The 26,435-nt window shown below is 39.0% G+C and overlaps 1 protein-coding gene across 1 annotated transcript in view; it reads right to left on the bottom strand.

Annotated features, from left to right (window-relative positions):
* Positions 1-15,231, bottom strand: part of EPSTI1 (epithelial stromal interaction 1) — a 46,886-nt gene extending 31,655 nt beyond the window's left edge. Inside the window, exons 1-5 of the mRNA XM_065743974.1 lie at positions 15,104-15,231; positions 14,744-14,862; positions 4,791-4,849; positions 4,093-4,176; positions 335-408 (exon numbers count right to left, since the gene is read on the bottom strand). Of these exons, the coding sequence (XP_065600046.1) occupies positions 335-408; positions 4,093-4,176; positions 4,791-4,849; positions 14,744-14,862; positions 15,104-15,157 (390 nt within the window). The 5' untranslated portion in view covers positions 15,158-15,231. The remainder of the gene's footprint in view (positions 1-334; positions 409-4,092; positions 4,177-4,790; positions 4,850-14,743; positions 14,863-15,103) is intronic.
* Positions 15,232-26,435: the final 11,204 nt, after the last annotated feature.

Raw genomic sequence — 26,435 nt, 5'->3', positions numbered from 1 at the left:
TGTACTCACAGCTCTGGATTGGGGAAATTCGTTGATTAATTGAAATCAAGTGAAACTGTAGTCAGCATGCTGGAAGATACAGCAGGGTATTTAAGTGGCTTTGCAATTGTACTAGTTATTTTAGATATGATCTGTGATATGGCTTGCTGCATATTTATGGACAGATTTCTCATTTTCTTTGGTGTGGATCATTTGTTTCCAGTTTTCTGCAGCTTTCTTGAGGTTTCATGACTTTCTTTTGTTGAGCAGCTGTGAGATTATTTTATAGCCATATGAAATTGCTCATGAAAGCTTTTTTTGAATTCTTAAAGTAAACAAATTTATTCTTACTGACCTTTTGTTGGTATTTAGATTGCATCAACATTATTTGCTGTTTTTGCCTTGCTTGAGCCTCTGATTCTTTTCCACCTTAAAAACAAAGTACAAACTGCATTTTGCATAAGTATTTAAAGTTAAAATGTCAATCATTTCAGAACAGAGCAATATAACAGATTGAATGTATGCATATACAGAACATTTTTCACAATTACAAGCACTGTCTGACATTAAAGAGAACAGGCAGGAGACCTTTTTGATCATTTTAGCCATCCGTCATAAGCACAAGTTTGTTATTTGCAGACCATCCACTGTATCATCCACTATCATCTACTAGCAAATATATCCTTCTGTGTATGATCAGTTTAGTGGGAAACTACTTGATTTCCAGATCTATCTTCTGCTTTGCAGATGAATCTTGATTTTTAGACTTAGCTTACCCCACCTTTGCTTAGATTGTCATGCATTCGTGTAGAGTCAGAAACTTTATTGCCAAAAAGATTCTTCCATATCATATTTTAGGAGCATGGAGATTCTGACAATTGTAATGGGATGCCATCATATGAATATCTTCTTAGCAATGTCTTGGGTCTTGAGGAAGAGTCCCCTTTCCAAAATGGAAATCAAAACCTTTTCACAAAGACCTGATATTCATAACCAGTTTACAGAAGGTGCTCTTTCCAAGGGCACATACTCTTTTCTGAGAGCATCTAGACCTCTAGTCATGATATTCAGTCTTCAATTATAAAATAACAAAAATAAAATAACAAATAGAAATTGATAGTAGAGCTTAAGGGATGGATGGAGTGATTTTGTTTCAATTATTATGTTCTATTATTTTCCACAGTATTTTCTTGCATTAGAAAAGCTGGTAATTTATTCCCTGGGTCGCTGGGAACAAACAAACAGAAAAAAGAAAACATTCTGAGGATGAGAGCTGTATTTTTACCTACTGATTTCCTGTGAAATTCCCCACTATGTAGCTATTAACTCAATAGAATCAGCTAGACTAATCTGTCCTGAAACATTAAGAAAACCATACTAGATCCTTCACGATGGATGACCCCACACTAAAATTAGTGTTCTCCACTTACGTGGTCTTTTGAAGTTCAGTACATGGGAGATCACTTCCCTAAGTATGGAAACATTCCTATGCATACAACAAGCTCTATACAATTGTACATTCAAGAAAGACTTTCCATGCAGAATACAAGCAACAAACTTACAGCAGAAACAAGCACACAGTTGGCATTGTGGAGTGCCTCATCCCCAGGGGCAGGAAATAAAATTGTTATTAAACAAATTCTGAAACCTTCTGGATGCTCAGTATCTCTTTCTTTCTGCTGTTATTGGCAACATTAAACACACTTGTATTCACTGTGTGGTTCTGCATGTACTGCTGGGCATCAGCTCTAAATAAATATTTTACTTACGATTATCAGCCATTGTCTATAGCCTTTCAGACAAGTTTAATTCCTTTAAGTTGCCTTGAATGATATTTAATGTTTCACCGAAGTCAGAATATGCTATGACTGGCTTTTTACAATATGATGGGAGAAAAGGCAATTGCATTTATTAGGAATGATCTGTTTCCCACTTACTCCTTATGGAAGTGGGTGGCACTTGCATCATACATTAACCTCATCCCTTCATGGCACCTGAAAGTTTGCCAGTCAAATACTAGAGTTGAAATCCAGAATACTTATTTCCCTATGGAAAGCATGAACATTAAGAAACTTCAACTTCATGAATTCTCTGGTGATATCAAGTAGATGAGTAGCATCTTAAAATCACTCTGAGAAAATAACATAACTTCTTTACCATAATGAGTAACTACAGTTGTGAAATTAGAAATGCTGCTTTTTTTTTCTCTGTCCTTGAACTCTCTTCTGTTCCAAACTTGTTCCTCTGGGAATCCTAACATCAAATAATCTTTGCACCTTAACTCCTTCCTGAGGCACTGGAACCTGCATAGTTTCGGTCTTCAAGGATCTCTGTAAGTGGCAGCTAGATAGTGACTGAAGAGCTCATATAGACTCCTTGAATTCTTCCAGAAGCTTTTTGTTTTCTTTCCCCAGAACATTATCAAATGTTGTGAAATCAGATGAAGTTAATACTTCCAACATCCTTAGCCACTGTAGCTTTTCTGCTATGTCCCCTGTCACGCAGTCAATCTGAACATGTTCTGAATGGACACCACGCATGTACTTCATGTTTTCAGATTTCTCTTTCTTCAGTAATAAGCTTTGTGGTCCTCTTGGGACACAAACGTTTCTTCTAGGAACTGCTCACAGGTAGGAAGTGGCTAGTATGCTGGTATGCAAAGCCCAAGTCTGGCCACTTGACTGCATGGGGAACACAATATGACACCAGCCTGCAAGGTAGGCTTTTCACTGCCAACAGCTGGGACTCAGGCTGCAGGGTAAAACAAATGTGGGACCAATATCACCTTGATCCCAGAAACAAAGCTGTGCTGTGGAGTCAGTTCAAATTTCTCCAACTCCCACCTGATATCAACTTTTGTGTACAGAAAACCACTCTGAACTAACGCTGGGTAGCATGGTAAAGAACACAATTCCTAGGAAGCCAAGGCAATGGCCTGTACTGCACCCCCATAATCCCCTATGACAGCTAATAGAAGCAAGAGAAGCTCTACATTTACAAACTACTAAAGGCATCATTGTAATAATTCACTTTGTCATAGTGAATTTTGTCCCATTTCTACTAGTGGCAGCCTTTGAGGTTATCCCTCTTTTCTGTCCAACTCCTCACCATGTTCTATACAAATGTTGCTTCCAAGCTTTGTCATGTCAGTAAGTTTCATCAGCCTTCTCTTACTTTTCGTACTAAAGTCATTAAAGAAAGATAATACAACAAGATAGGTTTGAACACTGATAATTGAAAAGCATTTCTATTAACCTTCTTGCTTCTGCACAACCTGCTGTCCTATTCCATGTGAAAGTCTGGGAGTGGTTTGTTTAATTCTTTTTTTTTCCTTTAAAAAATAAATTAATTAATTAAAAAACCTAACTGCCAGAAAGGACTGTACTAAACACTTTGCAGTAGTTAAAATCAAAAAGATCTACTACAGTTCCTCTCACTTGTCAAGAAAAAAAGTAGTTGGTTATTGTTGAACTGATGTATTTATTTATTATATAAACACATCAGTTCAATTCAGCATGACCTAAGATCATGCGGTTTTTTATCCTGTTTTTCACTTACCCGCCTCTGTAGCTATTAAAAAAAAATTAGAAATAGAGATCTTAGCGCACACGCAGCCTGCAAATGTCTGAAGCTTCAGGGATCACTTTTGCCTTCTCAGGAGCCAGCTCACATATTGGCTCTAAACCCAGAAGAGTATTTTTTATGGATAACCAGAGGGTCTCCAGCACATCCTGTCCACCTGCACACTAATGCCATATGTGCATCACCCCTGAGACATCAACCAGACAATGTTCCCAGCTGGCAGGCTCATCAATCTCTTTTTTTTTGCCAAATATAAGTATAGATTTTCTACACTAATGTTGACAGATTTTTGGAGTGACATTCCACACTGTTTTGCTTCAGAAACAACTTCATTGCTGTGACCATCATAAAGCACAGAGAGCAGTCAGCAGGCTGGAGTCAACCCTTATTGACACTGAATCTCCTTAGGAAGTAGCAAGAGAAAAACAGTGAAAGATGTCTTATGTATTAAAGGACATGTGAATACATATATTACCCATAAAAAAAAAGTACTGATTTTGCAATTCATAATAGCTGATTTACATGTCTTACCCAGTCTCTGTGGAACCAACTTAATTGGCCCTGGCCTGTGCTTTTCCTTCCATCGCTCCAGGTCATCTAGTTCCTTCTTAGCAACTGAGTGGGTACAAAAAAAGAAAAAAATACATGGAAGCTAGAAGCTATCCTAAAAAGCAGACAGTATTAGCAGAGAACAGACACTCTTGTTCTCAAGGGATGCAGACAACCTTGCAACAGGTAATACAGTCACTGGAGAAGCAAACATTTTTGCTAACTCAAGACCATATGGTAAGAATATTTTCCTTCCCAATCATGTTTCTTAAATAAGAATGGGAAGCATACATGGTTCAGTTTCAAACTAAGACACTTCAGCATGGAAAGCATACATGGTTCAGTTTGAAACTATACTTATATTTTGATTCTTTCTCTCTATAACCTAACAAGTCTTCAAAATCAAATTCCATCTTGCTAGTGTATGTTGAGGTAATTCCAGATGAAAATTGTACAAGTCAGTTTCAGTAGCTGCAGCTCTGCTATTACAAAAAACCTCTTCCTGAAGTAGCCTTACTTTGCACGCAGCTGAGTCAGACACAACTTAAGAAAAGCCTACAGGGAGATGCTCATAGTCTTGACTTTACATTCACAGCTGCACACACAGAAAGTATTGAAAAGTTGAGGATAAAGGTTGCAAGGGCAATAAAGCACATAATGTATGAGTCAACCCAACTTACTTCGTTGCAACTGGTTTCTTCTGGTTTCATTTGGAGTTATCAAGACATATGAGTTGACACTAGAATGAAAGAAAACAGTCTCTTACTTTTCCAGTCTACATAAAAACAACTGTACTGTAAGAAGTTTCCTTTGTCAGTGAGTTTGGTGTTCTGCTTTCGTAGTAAACATCATCATGTCAAAACCAGTTTTCACTTTGATTCAGTTCTTCAAGAATATATGTATTTAATTAACATTAACAGCAAATATCAAAGATAACATTTTCAGAAACTTTTAGCACAATTTTCACTTTAAGTTTCACTCTAGATTGTAGACTTCAAGTCTCAGCCATTACAAATCAAACCACTTCATCAAGCAAAGAAGTTTTTTAGAGGGAACTACTTCCCCAGCATGGCTACCAATGCCTTCCAGCACAGGTTACTCAAGCACTGAGGAAGACTACAGTCTATGGGGAAGAACATTTGTGTTGGCTGTCCCCCCCATACCTCAAGAGCAATTGGAGATCTCATGGATTTAGATAATCTGCCCAAGAGTTGTTGAAGGTATGCACAAAATCCTGCTGTTTGTCATGGTCTTAGGTGACTTGCTGCCAGATCAAGCCTTCCTTGTCAGACTTGTGTATAACTGGCACCAGGAATTCCTTGGGCATATTTATTTTACTGTCATATCTAAGGTGTAACTCACTGCACAAGGGCAGAGGCCCTGCTTTGTTAGGCTGAATTCAAAACACACTTGCTGACTCAAAGAGCTATCAATCTAATGTGACAACAAAGAAACAGGACAAGCTTCGGAGTGTACTAGAGACTGGAGGTGATCAAATGAGTGATGAAAGCATGTCAGTTCCACTTGGAGGAAACGTTTTTTATCTACACAGTATATTGTGTGGATAGAAGTTTACATTGTCAGTGCTCCAGTTCAGCAAAAGCAAAACCTTAAGGGGGCAGGTTCACCAGGCATGCATGGAGAAGTGGTTGCTCCGCATAGCAGAGTACACTCACATCTCTACAGTATACAGCACGGTTTTATCTGCACTGTAATTATATTTCATGTTATCACGGGAAAGCAGAAGAAAAAGGGCAGGAAAAAAAAGAATAATGAGGGAAGAAGACCAAGCCCTTTAAAAGAGAAAAGGGCCACAGGGGGTGGCTAGAGGACAAGCTAGGAAGCAAGGAAAGCTCAGTTGGCTCAGGAAAAGTAACGAGAGAAGGAGGTCTGAGACACAGCCTACAAAGGGTAATTAAAATCATGTAGAGATCAAAGGGCAAAAAGCTGTCCGCTGTAATATCACTGTAATTCAGAGTTTGGGGAGGAAAGTATTTATATCCAATCACTTCTTTCTCTTTGAAGATTTCTTCTAGGATGATGTGGATTAATTTATGAGATTAAATTAGTAAAGATTGAGCTGTGAGCTTTAATGGTGCCACATAATGTGGTCCCTTCCCTTACTTTCCAACTTCCTCTGGTGCCCAGTGAGACCAATTCTGGCACCTCCACTGAGCCACAGACATGCAGAGGGGCCCCTACAGGATTCATTGCACAGTTTCAAATGTTAAAAAAAGTTTTGGCAAGCAGTCTTCCTGTGCATGATATAACATTATTCCATTACTGATGGTTTTACAGATTTCGCTTTGTTTGACTGAGTAGCAGCTTATATAATTTATCTTAAACTACCCCCACAAGCTGTTGTACAGTTAATCAGATTCAATAATTTTTAGTGCTTTGTGCTTTTTTCTTAGTTGTTTCAAGTATTAATACCACATTTCTCTCCAGTTCATACACGTACACACAAAATGTACATACCTTTCACAACAATCACCCTTTGTCACTGAAAATAATGGCTGGAATTGTTACGTTTCAAGACTACATACTTAGCCTCCAAAAATACATCAGCACATTTAAGACATCCCATTGACTGACAGCATAAGAGAGCAGTAGAGTTTTTATGTCATCAGATGTACTTTAATACCTTAAACAGATTTTTTTTCTACATCAGAAATCCAATTAAAGAGACAAGAAAGTCTGTGTGTCTGCACGTGTTTAAGAATCATGATATCAAATCTAGCTTTTATGCAACGAATCATTTCCTTTGTCTGCTTTTGCTTTTTTTGCTGGAAGGTTTCAAGTCCAGGAGGCCATTCTTCTGATATCATAACATGGCCATTATCCAGGAGTTCAGAAGGATGGCATATGAAATATAGCAAAGATTAATCAATTTATGAAAGAGAGAGAGGTGAGAGTAGCAATGTAGAACTATGCTTACTGAGAGAGAAAGCTCAGCTCTGATTTCCAAAGAGCAAAGTGAGAGTCACTGTGGTTAAGAGTGCTTATTTAAAGGCCAGTTTCATTTCCACGTTACTGGAACAAAAACAAAGTTCAAAGAAAATGAAGATTTCAAGACTCCTGTGGGAGAAGGAAAGGAAGAACAGAATATCAACTTTCTGTTTTCCAGTACTTAAAACCTAGTATTTATATTATATGCTGTTTTTTAGTCTAAGTTAAAACAAAACAAACAAACAAAAAAAAGAACATAGCATTAGTAATCTTATCTAATTTGACAGTATTCACCTTTGTCTCTTTGGAAAGATAGACAATTGATAGCATAACTTTTGGTCAGGGGAAGGAAGAGTTAGAATGATAGTTATTAAGTGCTATGTAGCACTAGCAGAAAAGATGTCAGAAAATTTAACTTCTCAGATTTCCAAATATTGGTTCTTATTGTTCTATGGCTTAAGTTTATCTTTGAGGTATGATTGTTTTATAAATAAAAATATGGAAGTCACTGCGGATGGGAAGAACATCCTGCCCAGATATTCATAAAAGAGAAATCCTCTTCTACCTTTATAGGTTATATTAATCTTGATAAGAGGTTTTTTAGTTTATTTTCTCCACAGAAAAGAGGAACGTATTGGCTAATTACTCAGACTGAGCAAATACTAAAAGTAAAGAAGTTATAACCCAGTAAGACAATGCAAAGTCAAGAAAAGATTATTATCTATTTAGCAATATATACAAATAGACAGAAAAATCTTTCAGTTAGGAGAATAATACAGTACCCTCACAGCAAATTTGCAAGGGTAGTTTACAGTTTGAATTATCTTTAACACAGAGAATGCTATGTCTGCAATCTTAATGTCATAAGCCGATGGGTAAGTTACTTTACGCTGTTTAAGGACTAGCCTACAATATTTTTAGGGTGCAGACCACAGAAGCTTTTGCTCTACACTCCTTTAGGTTTGTACAAAATTGATAGTTTCTAAAGCTGAACAAATGCACGAGAACTGCAGATCAACAACAATGTTTAATGCAGAGCTGTGCTCTTCACTTTTTCTTCAAGCCCACTCCAGCTATGAGGGAGCCTTCCAAATGAAGTGTGAAATAGTTTGAAGAGTTACAAAAGTAATGGCTGTTATAAACTATTTCCAGTTCCACTGCGTTTTATACTGATGGTGCATCAGTACATGAATACCACAAAGCTGAAAGCTAAATATTTCGCTCTGCTGGGCAATTCACTGACTGCATTCAATAAGAGCCAGAGACCAAGGAGTGTGTAGGGGAGAGCAACACAAATGACTAAAGCTTGGGGAAAAAAATGGGCAAGTTCAGCCTAGAGGAAGGACTCAAGGGAGCCAGCACAATTAACTGCATATGAACCATTGAAAGGAAAAGGATCATTTATATTCAGTAATCAATGAAGAGAGAATCACAAGAGAAAAATACACAGGCATATAGACATGTACTTGCACAATGCCATGTTGTGTGGACATGTCTGAGCATACTTTTCCTCTTTCCATAATACATGTGCTTCATATATATATATATTTCCCATAATAATTTAAGAATATATGAAATATTGCATTAAATAATACATAATAATTGTAAATTTATTAATTTAATAATTTAATTTAATAATTTTTTTATAATAATAATAATTTAATTTAATAATTAATTTAATAATAATTTAATTTAATTGTAAATTAAATTATTATTATGTAAAGTAATTGTAAAGCAAAAAAAAAAACAATAATATGTATTAAGAATAACTGACTTTAAGAGAAAAAAAGTGAGCAATTTGCCAAGGACAATCACAGAATCTTCCTCAAAGACAAGCTTTTTATCTATAAATAGATATAATTCTGACTATATATCCATATAAATATATAAAATATAAATATATATATATACACTCTGAATATTTATATAAATACATATAATTCTGCATTCGATTATCAGGAACAATCAAGTCAATGCCATCACAAAGTATTACTCTCACTGATGCTCCCAAGGCTCATGGAACAGCCATATGGTGCTAAGCACCATGGAAGCTGCCAAATCAGAGGGCTACAGGATGCCAAACCCCAGGAAGCAGACAAAAATTGTCCTGCTGGTATTTGTGACTTGCAGCACATGGGCAGCCAGATGCTAACGATAACCAGCAGCCCCAGCATCAGATCTGTTGAGCAACATGCCTGGTGCCCAGGAGGTGTACAACTCTCATGTGTGAGTTTGGGGCTCTAGCTTTCCAACTTTATGAGCAATAGCATCTTACCAGCTTCCAGCTCAGAAGCAAAAGTGAATTACTGAGGCGTAACATAATCCACTGCCTGAGTAAACCTAACACTCTTTACATGAGACACTGAAAATAAACTGCTTTAGCAGAAAATGTTTATCACCAAAAATCTTTATCCATGGGTTCAGTCCTGTGGTTGCCATAGGCTAGGAGTGCACTTCATTGCCGCAGCTCAGCTGATGTCTGGAAGCTTACAGAGTTAGGATAACTCAGTTCTGTATCTGGTCCCCCTGTTTAGCTAAAGCTTTTATCAAAACACTAACATTTTTGACATAGTGAGGCCTAAGGATAAAACAAAAGGTTATATCCTGCAGAAGTGAACCTGCACTGGGAATGAGTGAGAAAGAAGAAAGCAGCAGGGACAGATCAAAGAGAAGGCTTGAGTCAGAAACAAGCACTAAAGCTTGTCATGGACCAGCATGTAAATATCAATGCTAATACCCACAAGCTGAGAACTCCCTGACATTAAAAACTGGTCCAAAGAGTAAAACCAAAACTCAGAACTGAACTTCTAAGAGTTAAAATGGATCTAAGACTCAGCAGCTTGCTTCGGGCTTGGCATACGACAGTATTGCAGGAAGAACGGCAGGTGCTTCACCCAGCAACCCATTTGGTGCAGTAAACCCATCAGTGCTGCAAGACAATCTCAGCCACCTTCTAAAGCTGCAAGGAAATTGTCACAGCAATGGATCAAACCAGGCAGCCAAAGGATATCTCTCAGCCTAGACTTGGCTTGCAGCACAGCTTTGTTGTGGGAATATGCTTGTGGGCAGGTTAAAACAATGGAGGTAGGCTGTTGTGACTGTGATGCTGAGCAATTAATTGGGTGAGGAAACAAGAAAACAAGACCTGTGAGGAGCAGCTGAGGAAATTGAAGATGTTTAGTCTGCAGGAGGCTGAGGCAAGACCTCATTGCTTTCTACAATTACCTGAAAAGAGGTGGTAGGGAAGAGGGTGTTGGTCCCTGCTCTCAGGTAACAAGCTGTAGGATGTGAGGCAACAGTCTCATACTGCTCCAGAGGCGGCTTAGTTGGACATTAGGAAGAATTTCTTCTCTGAGAGAGTAGTCAAGCATAACAGGCTGCCCAGGGAGGTGGTGCAGCTCTATCCCTGAATGTATTTAAGAGGTGTGTGGATATGGCAGCAAGGAACATGCCTTAGTGATGGAATTCAGTAGGTCAGGCTGATGGATGGACTTGGGAATCTTGAAGGTCTTTTCCAACACACATAAATGGAAAAGAATACCAGAGCCAAAAAAGTCCATGAAGTTGGATTCTGTTAATGCCGTCTGCAGACCCCAAATCAGTTCAGTTGCCTTAGTGCAACACAATGGCAGGGATGTGGTGAGCATGCCAGGGCCAGCTGGAGCACCTGGAAATCTTTTAGTAGGGACACAGAGTATCCCTACTAAAACAGACCAGGCAGTGTGCTTGGCAACATCAACACTGAGATAAGCAAACCATAGCAGAAGTGAAAAAGTGTCACTTCTTTTGTGAGCCAACATCCCTCCAGAGCTAAGCAGGTCAGACTCAGCCACATGAGGATTAAGAGCTAAGCCAGTGGAATGCTCACCTCACTTCTGCCACTTTCTTTTCAAGGATATTCACAGATTCATGTACTTTCTCTTACTCCCCTCCTTCAGTATTGTACTTGTCCTTTTATTGTTCCTGAACGTATTAATTTTCTTACCACAACTCTTCACCACATGATGCATGTCAAATCTGGCACAAATCAAGCTTGTCCTAGAGTATCTTCTGATATAAAGTTAGAAGGACTTCCTTCCTCACTCCCCTACACACATGAAGAGCACAGCAAGCTCCAAATCTTACTGCAGTTATCCTTCTACTTGGCCTCAGCCTTGAGCGCTTGGCTGGAGATCAGGCTGGTTACTTATGACACCAAAGTCAGGCATATCTGAATTGCCTTGCCAGGCTGCAAAGATAAGTAATTCACCTGGAAAGATATAGAAATGGAAGGTTGTTTTTTTTTTTTTTTTTTTTTTTCCCATGCAGCAGCGATGAATTCTAAATAAAGTGCTTCTAATTCAGATTACACATCTACAACTCCCACCAGTGGACAGAAGAAGAATTTTGAGAAGAATCCTCCTCCAGTTTAGTAGAATAATTCAGAGTTATGACAAGAAGAAATTCCATATTGTGAAAGAAAATAAAGTGTTTCAAAAGAACTGCTAAGGACAGATACTCTATGAGCAAAAGATTGAGTAGTACTGCATTATAGACTTTTTTTTTTTTTAATTCACAATGAAGATGGGAAGGAGAAGAAAGCCCTAATGGACTTGGCTCCTGTGGTCAAACAATAAAATTTCTCAAGTCAAGCAGTCTAATAACAGTTCTCCTTTCACACTGGACGGTAAGGGACTATTAGCAACTGTATGACAATGTATCTTCACATGTTATTACTTCAAATTTGATTTAATACATGTATTTTAACAGGCCAATATTATCGTCAGGTTTAAAGATGCCAAGGATAGGATACTGTTCCTGAATGGGTGTATCCTGAATGGACCATCACTTTTTTTCCTTTTCCTTTTTTTCAGCTATAATTCAGCCTCTAATTTCCACAATTTCCTCCACCTTCCTTGAGTATAAACATTTGTTTCTGAATAGATATGAAATGGGATAATTTGGGAAATCACTTTCTACAAGTTAATTTCACGGCACTTAGCAGACAAAGTGAGGTAACTTAAATGCAAGCATATTAATGTAAGCAGATTCAAGCACTTGTCATTGTGGTGTTTTTTTATTCCATAGCCTTAAACCACATCCTGTACAGAACTGGAGGGAACACTGTGCAAAGTTTCATTTCAATTTTTCATTTAAACAAGTATTTTTCCTAACTTAATTAGAACCACTTTATTATCACTTTTCAGCCTCAACATATTACACAAGGGCATTCCTAAAGCAAGAAATTATCAGTTTCCTAAGGCAAGAGAAAAAATACCAGTTGCCCATCTTCCACTTTAATTGAATGAGTCAAGTTTGAATTTCAGTTACTCTATGAGGCTATAACATTCCCTGTCCCACGTGTATTTCATACATCCAACCTGTATGAAACATCACCTGATCCCACACTAAAACACTACTAAGGTGTTTTCTCACTTCCAATCACTCTGAAACACAGCCTGATATATCGCATGGAAAACACACCCAACCTACTCAGTGACAAATTTCAACAGAGGCTCAGACTCCTCTTCTGGCAGCAAAACCAGATCCTGGTTGTTTCAAGAAAATAGAGGGCAATACATCAATTGGAATAGAGCCACCTCCTGGCAAGGAGCTATCTTTCTTCGGCCCCTCATGTTTCCCCTACTACACATACTTCAGAAAGCCTGCAAGGTTAATGCTAGAAGGATATTTTCTTCTGCTGACACCTTACAACATGAACTCGCAAACTTCTCTGTTCAACCCTTTTGTTATCCCAAAGCCTAAAAACCTTGACTATTCTGAGAATGTGTTAGTATCTTAGTTTTAAGGATCGTGTTCAAAGGGACTGAGAGACAGTGGGATGAGTCAGTTTTGCCATTACCAGAATGATATTTTAATTTGAGATCTTGTAATATAACTAGCAATAACAAATAAATAAATATGAATGTTACAGTTATTGTTTTAAGAATAAAGGTCTCTCCTTGTCTGCTTCAGCATTTCTAATACTTTCTACTGCTTTCATCCAGCTTCATTTCATTTGTAGAATTGTGGAATCATCTAGGTTGGAAAAGAACTTCAAGATCAAGCCTGACCATCTGTTTGACCTACCAAATGCCACTACTAAACCACGTATGTCCCTTAGTGCCACATCCACGTCTCTTAAATACGCCCAGGAATAATTGTTGTTCCACATACCTATGCAGCCTACTGATTAGCCAATGCCTAATCACCTCTCCATGAAGAAATTCTTCCTGACTTCCAGTCAAAACCTCCAATGTCTGCCTCATGTTGTATCATTTGTCACTTGAGAACAGAGACCAACACCCTTCTTGCTGCCACCTCCTTTCAACTAGCTGTAGAGATAGACGGGGTCTACCCTCAGGAAGGAAGGAAGGGAGGAAAGAAAGAAAACATAGGACTAGTAACTAAGATGCTCTCACTGTACTATGGATATATACCAGTGTGAAGAAAGGCAAGACAGAAGATATTTCATGCTTGGAAAACATAGGACTAGTAACTAAGATGCTCTCACTGTACTATGGATATATACCAGTGTGAAGAAAGGCAAGACAGAAGATATTTCATGCTTGGAAGTGGCAGAAAGTAAATATAGGCTGTAATTCAGGAATGGTGGTTTGCTTTCCTGAAAGTAAGGTGTTAAAATGTTCAAGGATTTCACAGTAGCCTAGCTCTTAATAGTACATATATCCTACTCCCTAGTACACCACCAAGGGTTACAATGGAAAGCTTCGGACTGATCAGCAGACTGACACTTCTTGCAAAGCCAGGCTCCACCACCTTTGAGAAAAACAGGAAAGGAAACTGAAAATAGCTTTTAGAAAGTGGAACCAGTTTCCATCAGCTGCATTTTGAAAGACTGGGGGAAAAAAGCAAGCTAAGCTATCTCAGTGCAAAATTATAGTGTTACATGCACTGTTACTAACAGCTTAGAAAAAGCTGTTTGGGGAAAAAGAACAGTAAACGATTACTTTTAGTCAGCCAAGAACATGTTCACAAAGTATACATGCTACTGATAATTTCTATTCTGTACTATATCTGTAAACTAGAGTTTATACTTGGTATCAGAGATTGTCACACACACACACAAAAAAAAAGACGGACATAACATAGATGCCAATAAAGCTTAAAATGAAATGAAGCCTTGGTTTTACTTTTGTCAGCATGAAGTTGTTAGAAGCTGTTCCGTGTCCTGGACTGCATTCAGATCAGTGATGGAATACAGCCTACATCCATCTCCTCAGCCAAAAGGAAGTATTTTTAGACTTCCCAGGATGAAATATTAGTAGAGAGAAAACTAGGAGGTAAAACTGGATTTGAAATCCTAGTTGGAAAAAGAAGCCAAGAAACAGATGCTGTATACAGCAGTATCAAATGTACAGAACCAGCTGCTGCTGTTGCATGCAGCGCCAATGCTGTCAACACAACACATCACATTCGAGCAAGCCCAGGGGTAAACCATACTATCACAAAACCTGTCAGAAGATCTCAGGTCCCAATTAGGAAGCATCGCTCACAGGTGGGCTTCTCCAAGAGAAGGAGAACATGTTGCCTATGTGCACAGTCCCTTTCACAGGTTCTCTATTTCCACATTATTCTACATTAATGTATTTCTACATTTACAGATGTACATCTTGATTAAGGTGGAGAACAGGAATCCAATACCAATAACACCACCATATCAGCTAGGCTTCTTTCTACTTACTACTGCTCTCGCTGTTGATGGTAAGTTGATGGTTGGTTCCTTTGCTCCTCTCCAGACCTCATCAGCTGCTGGGAATTTCCAGCCTCCTCTGTTTGATTTTTATTATCCTTGAGGTAACCCTGAGAGGGAAATCACAGAATAATTATGGTTGAAAAAGATCATCTAGTCTAACCATTAATCCATCACCTCCATGCCCACTAAACCATGTCCCCCAGTGCCACATCTACATGTTTCTTGAACACCTCCAGAGATGCTGACTCCACCACCTCCCTAGGCAGCCTGTTCTAATACCTCTTTCTAAGAAGAACTTTTCTATCATATTAAACTCAAACCTCCCCTGGTGCAACTTAAGGCTATTACCTCTTGTCCTGAATGGAGTGCTGGAAGTGGCTGCCGTCCTGTACCTCCTGCCATCCCATGCAACCTGTCTTCCCTCCACCTTGTGACTCCAAATATCCTTATCAGAAAGGAGGACCACCTCTAAGGCTAGGGAAAAGCTCTAAACTGAGTTCCTTTATTTTAGTTTCAATTCCTCATAAGTCCCGCCCCTAAACAGACTCTATGCATGATGATCCTTCAGCTGAGCAACGATTTCATCATCTAAACCACAGCACTGTGTAAGTCCAGAGGGGGAGTCACTGGCTGACAGGAAAGCTGATTTATGCAAACAAATCAGACAAGTGACATTTTGTACAATCTTTGAATAGCCTGATAAATAAGGGGTAGTCTGGCTGATAGCCATATTTATGGCAATTTTTTTACCCCAGCACTTCAAATTCTCTATGAGAGGGGGGAACAACACTAGGTTTTTTGTTAACTTAAATTTTGCAGGAGTTTAGGGAGAAAGATGAAAGTGAAACTAAAAACTAACTGGTAAATCGTAGGGCAATTATAATGCAAGACTCCAGTGCTGTCTTTCAGTGCTGCTTAGTCAGATTTTTTAACTCTAATCTTCCTAATTCTATCCCATGATATAAGAACAAATACATAATACTTTTAGGCACAAATGCAGATCCCATCAGAACACATTTGTATCAGTCAGATGAGGTACAGTGGAATCTGGAGGGCTGGTGTAAACTAGAGGAAATAACACTAGGAAAATAAAGATGATTGGCAGCTCCTAACCCAAGAAAATCAAATTAATGCAACTTTATGCAACAGAACCAAGGTAATCCAGTTCCATACATGCAGATGCTGTCATTTTTTGTCCTCGAGCTGCACTAAAACCACACTGCTGAAGGGATGGTTCTGTGACCAGGTTTTCTGACTCCCCAGACTGTCAAGGTTTTACAGTTTGCACATGCTTACAGAATAGCAAGATAAAATGTCACATGGAGAGCTGCAGAGCTGGCACAGATGGGGGGATAGATGCAAGTTCCCCTTAAGGATGCCTGGGTCATTAATTACGGTGGTTGCTCACACTGTCTTGCTTTGGAAATTGAGAGGCCAGAGCAGGGCACAGTCTTTCTTCCTCTATGTTGTCTAAAGTTGTATACTGTAGACAGGCATGTCTGATCTGTAAAACATTGCTGGGTCTTAGCTGTGAGACTTCTCCTACTGCTGCCAACAGCCAACATTGAGAAGGTTTGTTTCAAGGTGTTCTAGGTTGGTCTGGGAAAGAGCGTCTCTTCTGCCAGACATCTTTAGGAATTGTTAAAAGAGCAAAGGACCTCATAGCCTTGGGATAATTGTATGGATTTATTTTTTTCATGTCTCTCCAGTATACACAAATATTTTTGCCTAGATTGTGATTGGGTAATTAGATGTAAGGCACCTGAAAACCTGAATTATCCCCCTAGTTCTACAGGAAGCTTAAGACTTAAGACCTAGCTGTCAGGAAGCTTAAGACTTGCTCTTTCTGCTTCATGTGTGCTGCTAGGTACAGCTAAAGTCAGGCTCTTAGGAAGATCTCTTAACCCAGGTTCCCCTCACTTTTTTTTTTTTTTTTTTTTTGTACATGGTACTGGAAAATGAAAATAAGCATCAGGCTGTATGGGAACTGTTGAATCATGGCCTGAAGCACTGATTGATCACCTGAGGTGGGCACTAAGTCAGCCACAGGAGCACAGGTGAAGGTAATTAACCTGTGTGACTGGAATGGGTGGAGTCTGGCTCCACCTCTCCCAGACCCCATTTAAGGGCTGACCAGCAGTAGGGAGGGGTCTCTTGTTGGAGATCCCTCCCATGTAGAGTTCCAGGCAAGCCCTGATCTTCAGTAGCAGGTGAGCCCTTCCTAATTTACCATGTGTCTCTATGCCATCTGGATAAGTCATCCAGAAATATACTGTCAATCTTCATTATATTGCGTGGGTACTGTTCTTTCAGGGTATTTACCCTACAGGCATGGTCCCTGTGTAGGACTTTAGAGTAAACACGTGAGGTGCAGAGCAAGCGTTTGGAAAGTCATGTTTTAGGACCACAAAGATTTGTGAGATAACAGCTGTGCCTACAGGCATCCTAGTTAATAAAAATCCGGCTCTAACATCTGTATTCTTCTTAATCTGAGCAGATTTATGTCTCAACAACACAAATTTAATTACCAAAATTGATTATAATTAATGCATGCACTGCTGCTGAATCTTATATCCCACATTGTTATATAAAATTCAGATCCAGTGACTGTTTTTTGCTGAAGCTGAGAAAGTTTTAGCTGCAAGCAATAACTACAGAACCTGAACAGGTTACACGTATATTGCTCAAAAAGAGAGGGACATAAAATGAACCCAAACACTAGAAACAAAATTGCTCGTATCATTTCAATGGCAGTTTATCTCTTCATTCTGTTTTGAACAATCCAGACTAGCTATGACTCTGAGCATGGTTCAGGTCAACATAATTCCCAGAAGTCTGTATAGATGTGACAGTACCAGGTTTAGATTTCCTCATCCCACACAGTCCTCCAACACTATCCTGTCAATCGCAGCATCTCAAACACATCTTTCTTTTATTCTTCAGTACATCAGTCACCCCTTCATCTTTATGCTACTAGAACACAACATTTCATGGGTCACAGTGCATCCCTCATGCTACTTCAGACTTACTAACATAAAACACCCCTTTAAATATAGAAATGACTTTTAGGGTCACAGCAATATTATCTGAGGCTCTCAGGACATTTAGTGCTGAAGTAGTATGGACTCCAGTATAGTTTACTGACTCCAGTAGGCTCTAGTAACCTAGTGGGGGCTAAACTTACATGGCCTATGTATGAGGAAGTCCATGATAGCTGGATATAGGACAAGGTGTCAGTCTCTGGCCTTATTTAGCATTATAGATACTAAACAGATGCTAAGGTGTCCATGCTTCTTCAATATCAGAGTGCCAATGCATTCAACATCCTAAAACATGCAGCCTCCCATCAAATCTCAGCCCTTCCCAGATCATCTGTACAAATTTTAAGAGTACTTATATTTTTCTAGATTCACCAAAAACTGGCTGTCTATTACATTCCACTGTTTATGTTTATAGCAGTCTTATATCCCTAATTGAGTCAGTAGCTGTGGTGTACTGGCCCTTTCTGGCAGGCAAGGATGGTGGCTCATTTCATCCCTGCCAATGGGACAAATGAGAGAATAGGAAAAGGAGAAAACTTGTTTGCCAAAGTAAAGACAAAGAAAATACTTACCAGTAATTGCTGCAGTCAAAATGGAGTTGACTTGGGAGTTTAACTTAATTTGCTGCATATTAGCATCGGTATTTAATTACTAATTTGAGTACTGGAAAACCAAGGAAAACATTTAAGCACTTTGGGAAAACTCTTTTCCTCCACCTTTCATAGTCCTCTTGTCTCTTGTCCTAGTCTCTACTTAATCCTTCGTGCTGGACACTGCTCCACACTCCTTTTATCGCAGGTAACATCTAGCACATTCAGTGAGAGAAGAGGTCAGGGTCTGTGCACAGCAGTTTCTCTTCACCATTCTGTGTTTCACACAGGTTTCCTGTGTTCCCTTTTGTGTCTTCCATGAGCTGCGGTCCCTTTGGGGGTGTATCTGCTCTGATGTGTGCTCATTCACATGTTGCACTGTCTCTGGGAAGTACCTTCTCCCGTGTAGGCTTACTCTTGGTCAGCTGTTCTTTCAGGAGTGTACCTGATCCATAATGAAGCACTAACCATGTACCCTCCTTTCTGCTGTTCCCTTCTCGCTGTTCCCTCATTTTCTCTGTGATCACAACTTAGCTGTGTACTGTGTTGGGTCCACTGTGGAGGTAGCTGAAAGCAGCTGTCTTGGACAAGGCAGCCCTGGGCCTCTCCTTATACAGCACACCCTACGTGCCTCAGCTTGGGTGTACACATGTTCAAAGAGGCCTAATCTCCTGGCCACACAGCATTTACAGATGAATAACCAGTCTCCACTGACTGAGCTTTCTGGGGTCTAGAGGAAGCACAATACTTTAACCTTATTTAAACAGTAGATCAATTTTCTAACAGTACAACAATCCTTATACAGTTTCATTAACAACATCAGCCAATTTATTGTGCATAAGTTGGAATAGTGGTGATTTCCCAGCGTGTCTTGATGAGTGATAGCAGTTTCCTTTGATGGCAAGGCCTGAACAGGTTTTCACTTCTATATCATTTTGGAACAGGTCTCTGTGACCCCATCTGCTGAGTGTTGTTAGAATTATCAGCTTTCTCCCTCCAACTTTTCACAGCACACCCATTGATAATAGTCAGGGAAAATATATTTAATGGTTTGTAGAGTCTTTAGTGAGCCACAGAGAGCTTAACAGCATATGGCTTACACCAGACCCAAGCACACATGATCTGACTGCACTTAGTTAATGGAGAAGGGCAAAAAGTATCTTTCTTGTTTTCCTCTTTACATTTTAACATAAATTGCTTAATGTATAGTGTAGATGTGTCTTGATAGCAAACAGGGGTGAATAACAATAGTTATGCTACTAGACCTACCAGAGAAAGGATAGCAAGATTACCAAAATTAGAACCTTCTAGTAAGGGGAAGAATAGAGAGTAAATCCAGTATTTACCAAGACTAAAAACCATTTTTTTTTCTGTAAAGCTGTTTCCTTCAGCTATTAGCTTTTTTTTTTTTTTCTCCTACTCTGGAGGAGAAAAGTCCTGAATACAAAATGATCTCTTTTAAAATTGAGAAATTTCTTCAGTGGAGATGTAAAACACTAAGAATCACCACATTCATTCCCTCAACTGTGCTTGTTGTGAAATTACAATAATATAACAAAATAATTTCTGGAGAGGAACATCCTACATTGAACTGTTATTTGCATTTAATCATCACCCCAAACTACACTAAAATTGAGATATCAGAGATCCTTCCTCTCTATAAAATATACTCAACAATCCTGGTCTGCAACTTCATCCTTTTTGGAGAATGTCACACAGGATAAAACTTATAAAACAAATAGCATTATAAAGGAAAAACAAAAGAGTATTTAAAATAGTGTCAGGTCCCTACTACTCCTTCCCTGAAAACAACTACTTCCTCTTCATTATTTCACTGTTGACTTCCGGATTTAAAGGTTTGCTATTTTGAAGGTCTTTTTTTCTTTTTTTTTTCTCACAACTTTTAATCACACTTTTAATTAAGAGTTAAGATCTTCATGTAATCCAGAAGAGACTAGAAGCCTAAAGTTGTAAGAAAAGCTTCCAATTGCAGGGGACTTCTGAGAAACATAGCACAGACTAGATTTACTACAGCCCAGCTCTCCTATTTTTTTTTTTTTTCCAGGAATCAGTAAATGGTACTGTTTTTGCTTTTGCTGCCAACTGAATACAATGCTCAGGGGCTCTCAAACATAGATTTTTGCCTGGATGTTTTGGCTAAAGTACATAAGGCACACAGCCAAATGCACTACACAGCATCTATGTGTAACTGATCGTTGGGAACACTGTTCTACATTTTAGGGATGTGACAAAGGAATGTCAAATACACAGAGAAACATATCTATAATTAGCCCTGCATATAGTGTTCTTATACTATGGTGGCAGATTGGAAATTGAATTTGTAACTATGCATTTTTTACTTTACCAAGATTTCTTCTGCATGAGTGCTCTAGCTTCTTGTATCATTAGTCATAAACAGAAAACCTTAAAACTAAAAAACATAGTAATATTCAGCTCTACTTTTAAAATACTTGAACTGAAACACATTTATGGCAAGCAAAATACCTGAGCTCACTGTAGACCAAAACCATAAAACATTAATATGAATGAATGCTGTAGTATCACATTGGTTTCGGGATGCAGTTTTATGCACTTCCCATAGTGCATTCTGTGAGGAGCAAGACTGCTCTGTTGTGAGGACAGTGTGTTCTGCAAGGTTTATAGCACTAATTGTTGCAGCTTGTGATGCTGAAAAGAGAAATTTCACTTCTCCCTGGAGAGGTAGCCCCAGAAGGAGAGCAAACCTTACACTGGGCTGAGGTTCATACTTGTTTGAGTTTAGGACTAGAATTTGTCAGGACCAGCAGAAAGGATGTCATAAGCTTTGACATATGTGTGTGTCTGTGTTGGCTAATCTATTTAGGAGATGTAAAATGCTGCACACACTTCCCATTTTACTGCAAAAAGCTGAAATCGACAAAGCTTGTTGAAACATATCATCTTCCATTCTTGGAAAGAAAATTGACCCTTGCTTTCTCTGAAGATTTCTCCAGCACTTGAGCAAGTTCATCTCTCCCTTATCTATGAAAGCTGATCTAAAAGTAATGCCTCCTATTTTATTATGTTGGTCCATGATGTCAGAGGCAGATGTTGGTGGTATGGCAATAGAGACTGAACCTCCCCACCCGTGTTCCATTACATTCTGCTGTTGTGTGACAGACTGCAGCAGGGGGCTGTCTGACAAAATGGCACCTGACACAGAAGTGCATAAAATGTAGATCATGGAATCATAGAACAGTTTGGGTTGGAAGGGATCTTTAAGATCACCCAGTTCCAATCCCCTGCTATAGGCAGGGATACCTCCCAGGTTGATCAAAGCCTCATCCAGCCTGGCCTTGCACTGCTCTAGGGAAGGGGCATCCACAATCTCACTTGGGCAACCTGTTCCAGTATCTCACAGTGAGGAATTCCTTCCTAATATCTAGTCTAAATCTACCCTCCTTCAGTTTAAAAACATTTCCCCTTGAACTGTTTCTATATGCCCTTATAGGAAGTCCCTCTCCAGCCTTCCTGTAGGCCCCCTTCAGATACTGGAAGGCCACTGTAATGTCCCCCCAAGAACCTTCTCTTCATTAAGCTGAAGAACCCCAGCTCACTCCTCCTGTCCTTGCAGGGGAGGTGCTCCAGTTCTCTGATCATCTTCATGGACCTTCTCTAGACCTCCGTCAACAGCTCCATGTCCTTCTTATGTTGGGGACCTCAGACCTGGATGCAGCACTTCAGAAGGTGTCTTTCAAGAGCAGAGCAGGGGTCAGAATTATTCCTGTACTCTGCTCATGTGAGAAGCAATGATGAAGCAACCATGTGCCAATGAATTCCACTTACTTTCATCCCTGCTTGCTGAACATTTATGGAGACCAAACTTTGGATGTGAGCACAGTGGTTGGTGCAGGGGTGAAAGACAAACCATGTTCTAGATGGCCATGAACGGCTGTCACATCATGAAACAACTAGAATCTTGATCAGCTCACCTGCATGAATTGGCTAATGATGGTGACTGTGTTAAAAAATAGGATTTTGCAGCTGAGAATTTGCTCTATCAAACAGCATTACTGTGCTCTTTGTATCTGTTGTAGTTTCCATGGGAATAAATAAGAGGCATTACTTTCAAAATGACCTCTGTAATACTACTTCAGTAAAAGGAAGTGGAAATTGAAAACATAATTGAGCTGATATCCAGAACTTGCTATATTAAGGTCTTGAAGTGCTGCCTGAAAATTGTTTCTACATATTAGATGTGTAGGGTATTCTTATGCCTGGAGAGTGTCACGCATATCTATATTGTTATAAAAAACAATACTAAATAATAAAGCAGGGCTATTTTAAAGGTCTGATGTTATAAAAACCAACAGGACTACAATGAGTGTTTTATACCACTAAAAATGCCTGCCTGTATCAAATCTGTTGGAAAAGATGATTACAAAATCAATTGGTAAACTACACAAATGCTATCAGAAATGAAGGACTCTTACAGCTAATTCTCCAGCATAGCCAGGAGGAATAATCTTGAGAGGTTTGGTAATATTAACATAATTGTTTTACAATTCATGGATATATATTTTTCTTAACAGTTTTTTAAAGAGGAGACTTGTGCGTAAATTATTTTAACTCTCTTCACAAAGCCTTTTGCTGTATATGCCATCTTCTCCACCACTTCTTCAAGAAATAATTGTACTCTTGTAATTCCTGAAGGCCATGATTAGTTCCAGCTTAGGATTTCGCATAATGTACTTCCCTGTGGTACCTAGTCAACCCAAGGTGTCATACAGACAATTACTATGTTATCTAGGCAGAACATTACATTCTTTATTGTTTAATGTTTCAGAATGCATTTCATAAAGGAATTAGAAGTCCACAGCTTGAGCCTCTTTTTGCTTTTATGGTATATTATGGTAATTGAAGAAACATACCAATGCATTTAGGAGCAATGAACTCTTCCAACTCCTAATCCTGCTGCAGTGGCTGGAAAGATTTATTCTTTGTTCATTTGTATGCACATGACAATTCAGGAAGGCTCAAGTACTGACTCTACCAATTTTATATGATACGCCTTATGATTTTCTTGATAACTTGCAATTATACTCCCTTCTCTGCATGACCTCAGAAACTTTAATCTTAAGCACAAAACTTCAGTCCCTGCCATTCTAATGTCACTGGTCAGGTGCTACGCTTGCAGGCACTTTAGAAATTCTCAGTAGTAAAGAATAAAAGCAAAATGCTTGTTATCAGTTTTGCAAACTTTGATCTGGCTTCTAGGTTCTCCTTAATTTCTGACAGAGATTCTTGCCAACATTGATCTTGACTGCAACAGAGTACTGTAATGCAGACTGTTTAGGAAAGTCATTTACAGTAAAAATATCCAGACAACCAACTTAAATGGTATAAAAATATGGACAATACACATTAATAACAAAACAAAAAAGCTGGAATACATCAGTGTTTAGGTTTACATTACAATAGTAACAAATTGTCTCTACCAGCATCACCCTAGGCATAGCATAGCACACAGCTCTGCCATGCTGTGAGGAGCTTAGGTGAGAGAACCATCGTCAGAGATCCATCAGCTTTCATTCCTCCCCAGTTTGCTTCGAGAGGAAATGACCTACTGTCTTTCACTCCCAGCAAAAGACTTATTTTCCTTGTGTTGATCAACTGGTTGGCTCTGCTTAATCTACAATCTTCTTGAGTCTCTATTCAGAAAGTGATGATGAAGCAGGCTTGTGCCTGTTTATAGGAATCTTGGAGATCTGCCTGGCAGGATCCCTTACGATACAGAACTGAAGAGGAGTCCAGGATAGCTGTTTAATTCTTAAGGATCACGTCCTACAAGCTTAAGAACAGTCCAGCCCAACAGAAATCAGGCAAGAGCTGCAGATCTGCATAGATTAATATCTGCTTTTGAGTTAACTGAAATGTGTACAAGAGGTGGAAGAAAAATAAAACTAATGCCCACATGGGCAAGAAGGGGATCTGGGGAAATCCACATCAGTAAACCTCACTTCAACCCCAGGGAGGGTGGCTGAGCAAATCATTTCTGGTAGATGAGTTGAGCATAAGCCAGCAATGCACCCTTGCAGAGAAGGATGACAGTGCTGCCAAGGGAGGTAAACCTTCCTCTCTGTTCATCCCTGATGAGACTACATCTCTGGGGTAGGTGCTGAGTTCAGCACTGGACTCCCCAGTATGAAAGAAACATGAACATACTGGACTGAGTCCAGAAAAGGGCTACAAAGATGATGAAGAGACTAGAACAACTGATTTAGTAGTGGGGGCTTGGCTTCCTAGAGCTGGGAATTTTTAGCCTTGAGAAAGCTCAGAGTGGGGGAATCCTAACAAATATTATAAATATCTAACACAGACATGTTGTATACCTGGATAAGAGAACCCTTCTAAACTAATTTTCCTTCTTGTTTATTTATTTAATTAATTAATTTCAGAACTACAAAGCACTGTTTAAATTCATTATTGTTAACGCTCTGTTCTTTTTGTTGTTGCTGCTGCTGCTTGTTCACTGATCTTTTCAAAGCAATGCAGCTTCTTTAAAGCCACCCATGCCTATTTCTTACCTTTATCCAGATTATCACACACAGTAGCAAAAATGAATAACTGTTATTCACTTCATTGACCCACTGGATTCAAGGGGGCTACTTTTATGCCTGGGCGCTTTTTTGATACATAAAAAAGAGCTTATGCAGAAACAGAAAGGAAAAAAAAAAGATTTTTTCTACAGTCTTTCTCTTTAGAGATTTGCTTCTTAATTTATCCTACTCTTATTTGTTTATCTTCCTTTTATTTCCTATTATCTCAGTTTTGTCCCCTAACCAAACACAGAGTTTTTTCTTTTAGAACTGACTATCTTCTGACAACATTAACTCATCAGGAGATGCACAGATTTTCTGGTCAAGTTGCTACAAAATGCAAGAAAAAAGAACTAAGTATATATAAAAAAAAAGGGAACACATAAGCATCAGTTTTTTAAGTTTATGCGTGTGAAAGCTAGTAAGTGACATGCTATTCTGCACTATTTATATGCAAATGAATGACCAAAAAATGATGAGTTGGGGATATTTTCATGGACTTGAAAATAGGTTTTAAGATCACAGGAAATTCAATTCTGCAAATATAAAATATTAATCATGTATAGTAATGTTACACGTTGGATGAAGAAGTAAAAAAGGTATTTATTTCTTGCCAAATGGATCATCGTACAGCTTCCAATGACTTTTGTGCTGTATCAAGTACAATTTAGACATCTATCTAAGATTAATGAAATGCTATATATGGTCAACTCATCTTTACAGCTAATAGTAGCTGTACTTTATGAAGATACTTAAAGTTGAATTAAAGCAGTTGCCTTTCAGTGTTATGGAAGATTGGTAAGTATCAATTGGATGTACAGAACTGCGATACATGCTTGGAATGATGTCTCAGAAGAAAAATCACTGTTTGAAACAGGGGAGAAAAACAGTAATTCTTTCTGTTAAATCCCAGAGTCCCCAGACAATTCAAGTCCAGTGCCACCAGTTAAGACAGATGGCAAACGTATCAGGTTAAGTGTCAGGGCAAAAGAAGAGCAGTTATGTTGTATTACTGAGGTGGAGCATTTTGCGATTGTGATGCTAAACTAACGGTGACTGGCAACTTCTGCGTTTGACGTAACACTTGGAGATCTTTGGTAGAATGAGCCTTGAACCCAATAGGCAGTGTTTTCAGGATATCAAAATGTACTGTCACATACCGGGGCTCCCAATACAGGAAAGATATGGAGCTGCTGGAGAGAGTCCAGAGGAGGGCCACAAAGATCATCAGAGAGCTGGAGCACTTCTTATACAAAGACAAGCTGAGGCAGCTGGGTTTGTTCAGCCTGGAGAGGAGAAGGCTGTGAGGAGACCTCATTGCAGCCTTCTAGTATGTCAATGGGGATTATAAAAAGGATGGGAATCAACTTTTTACTCGGGTAGGACAAGGAGGGAAGGCTTAGACTGGATACCGGGGGAAGTTCTTTACACAGAGAGAATGATGAGGTGCTGGCACAGGCTGCCCAGGGAC

Source organism: Cyrtonyx montezumae, unplaced genomic scaffold, assembly GCF_038088225.1.
Source record: "Cyrtonyx montezumae isolate F1298 unplaced genomic scaffold, pur_monq_1.0 scaffold_3, whole genome shotgun sequence".
Classification (NCBI taxonomy): Eukaryota; Metazoa; Chordata; class Aves; order Galliformes; family Odontophoridae; genus Cyrtonyx; species Cyrtonyx montezumae.
The sequence above is the reverse complement of the archived record's forward strand: the minus strand, read 5'-3'. Positions and strand labels throughout refer to the sequence as shown.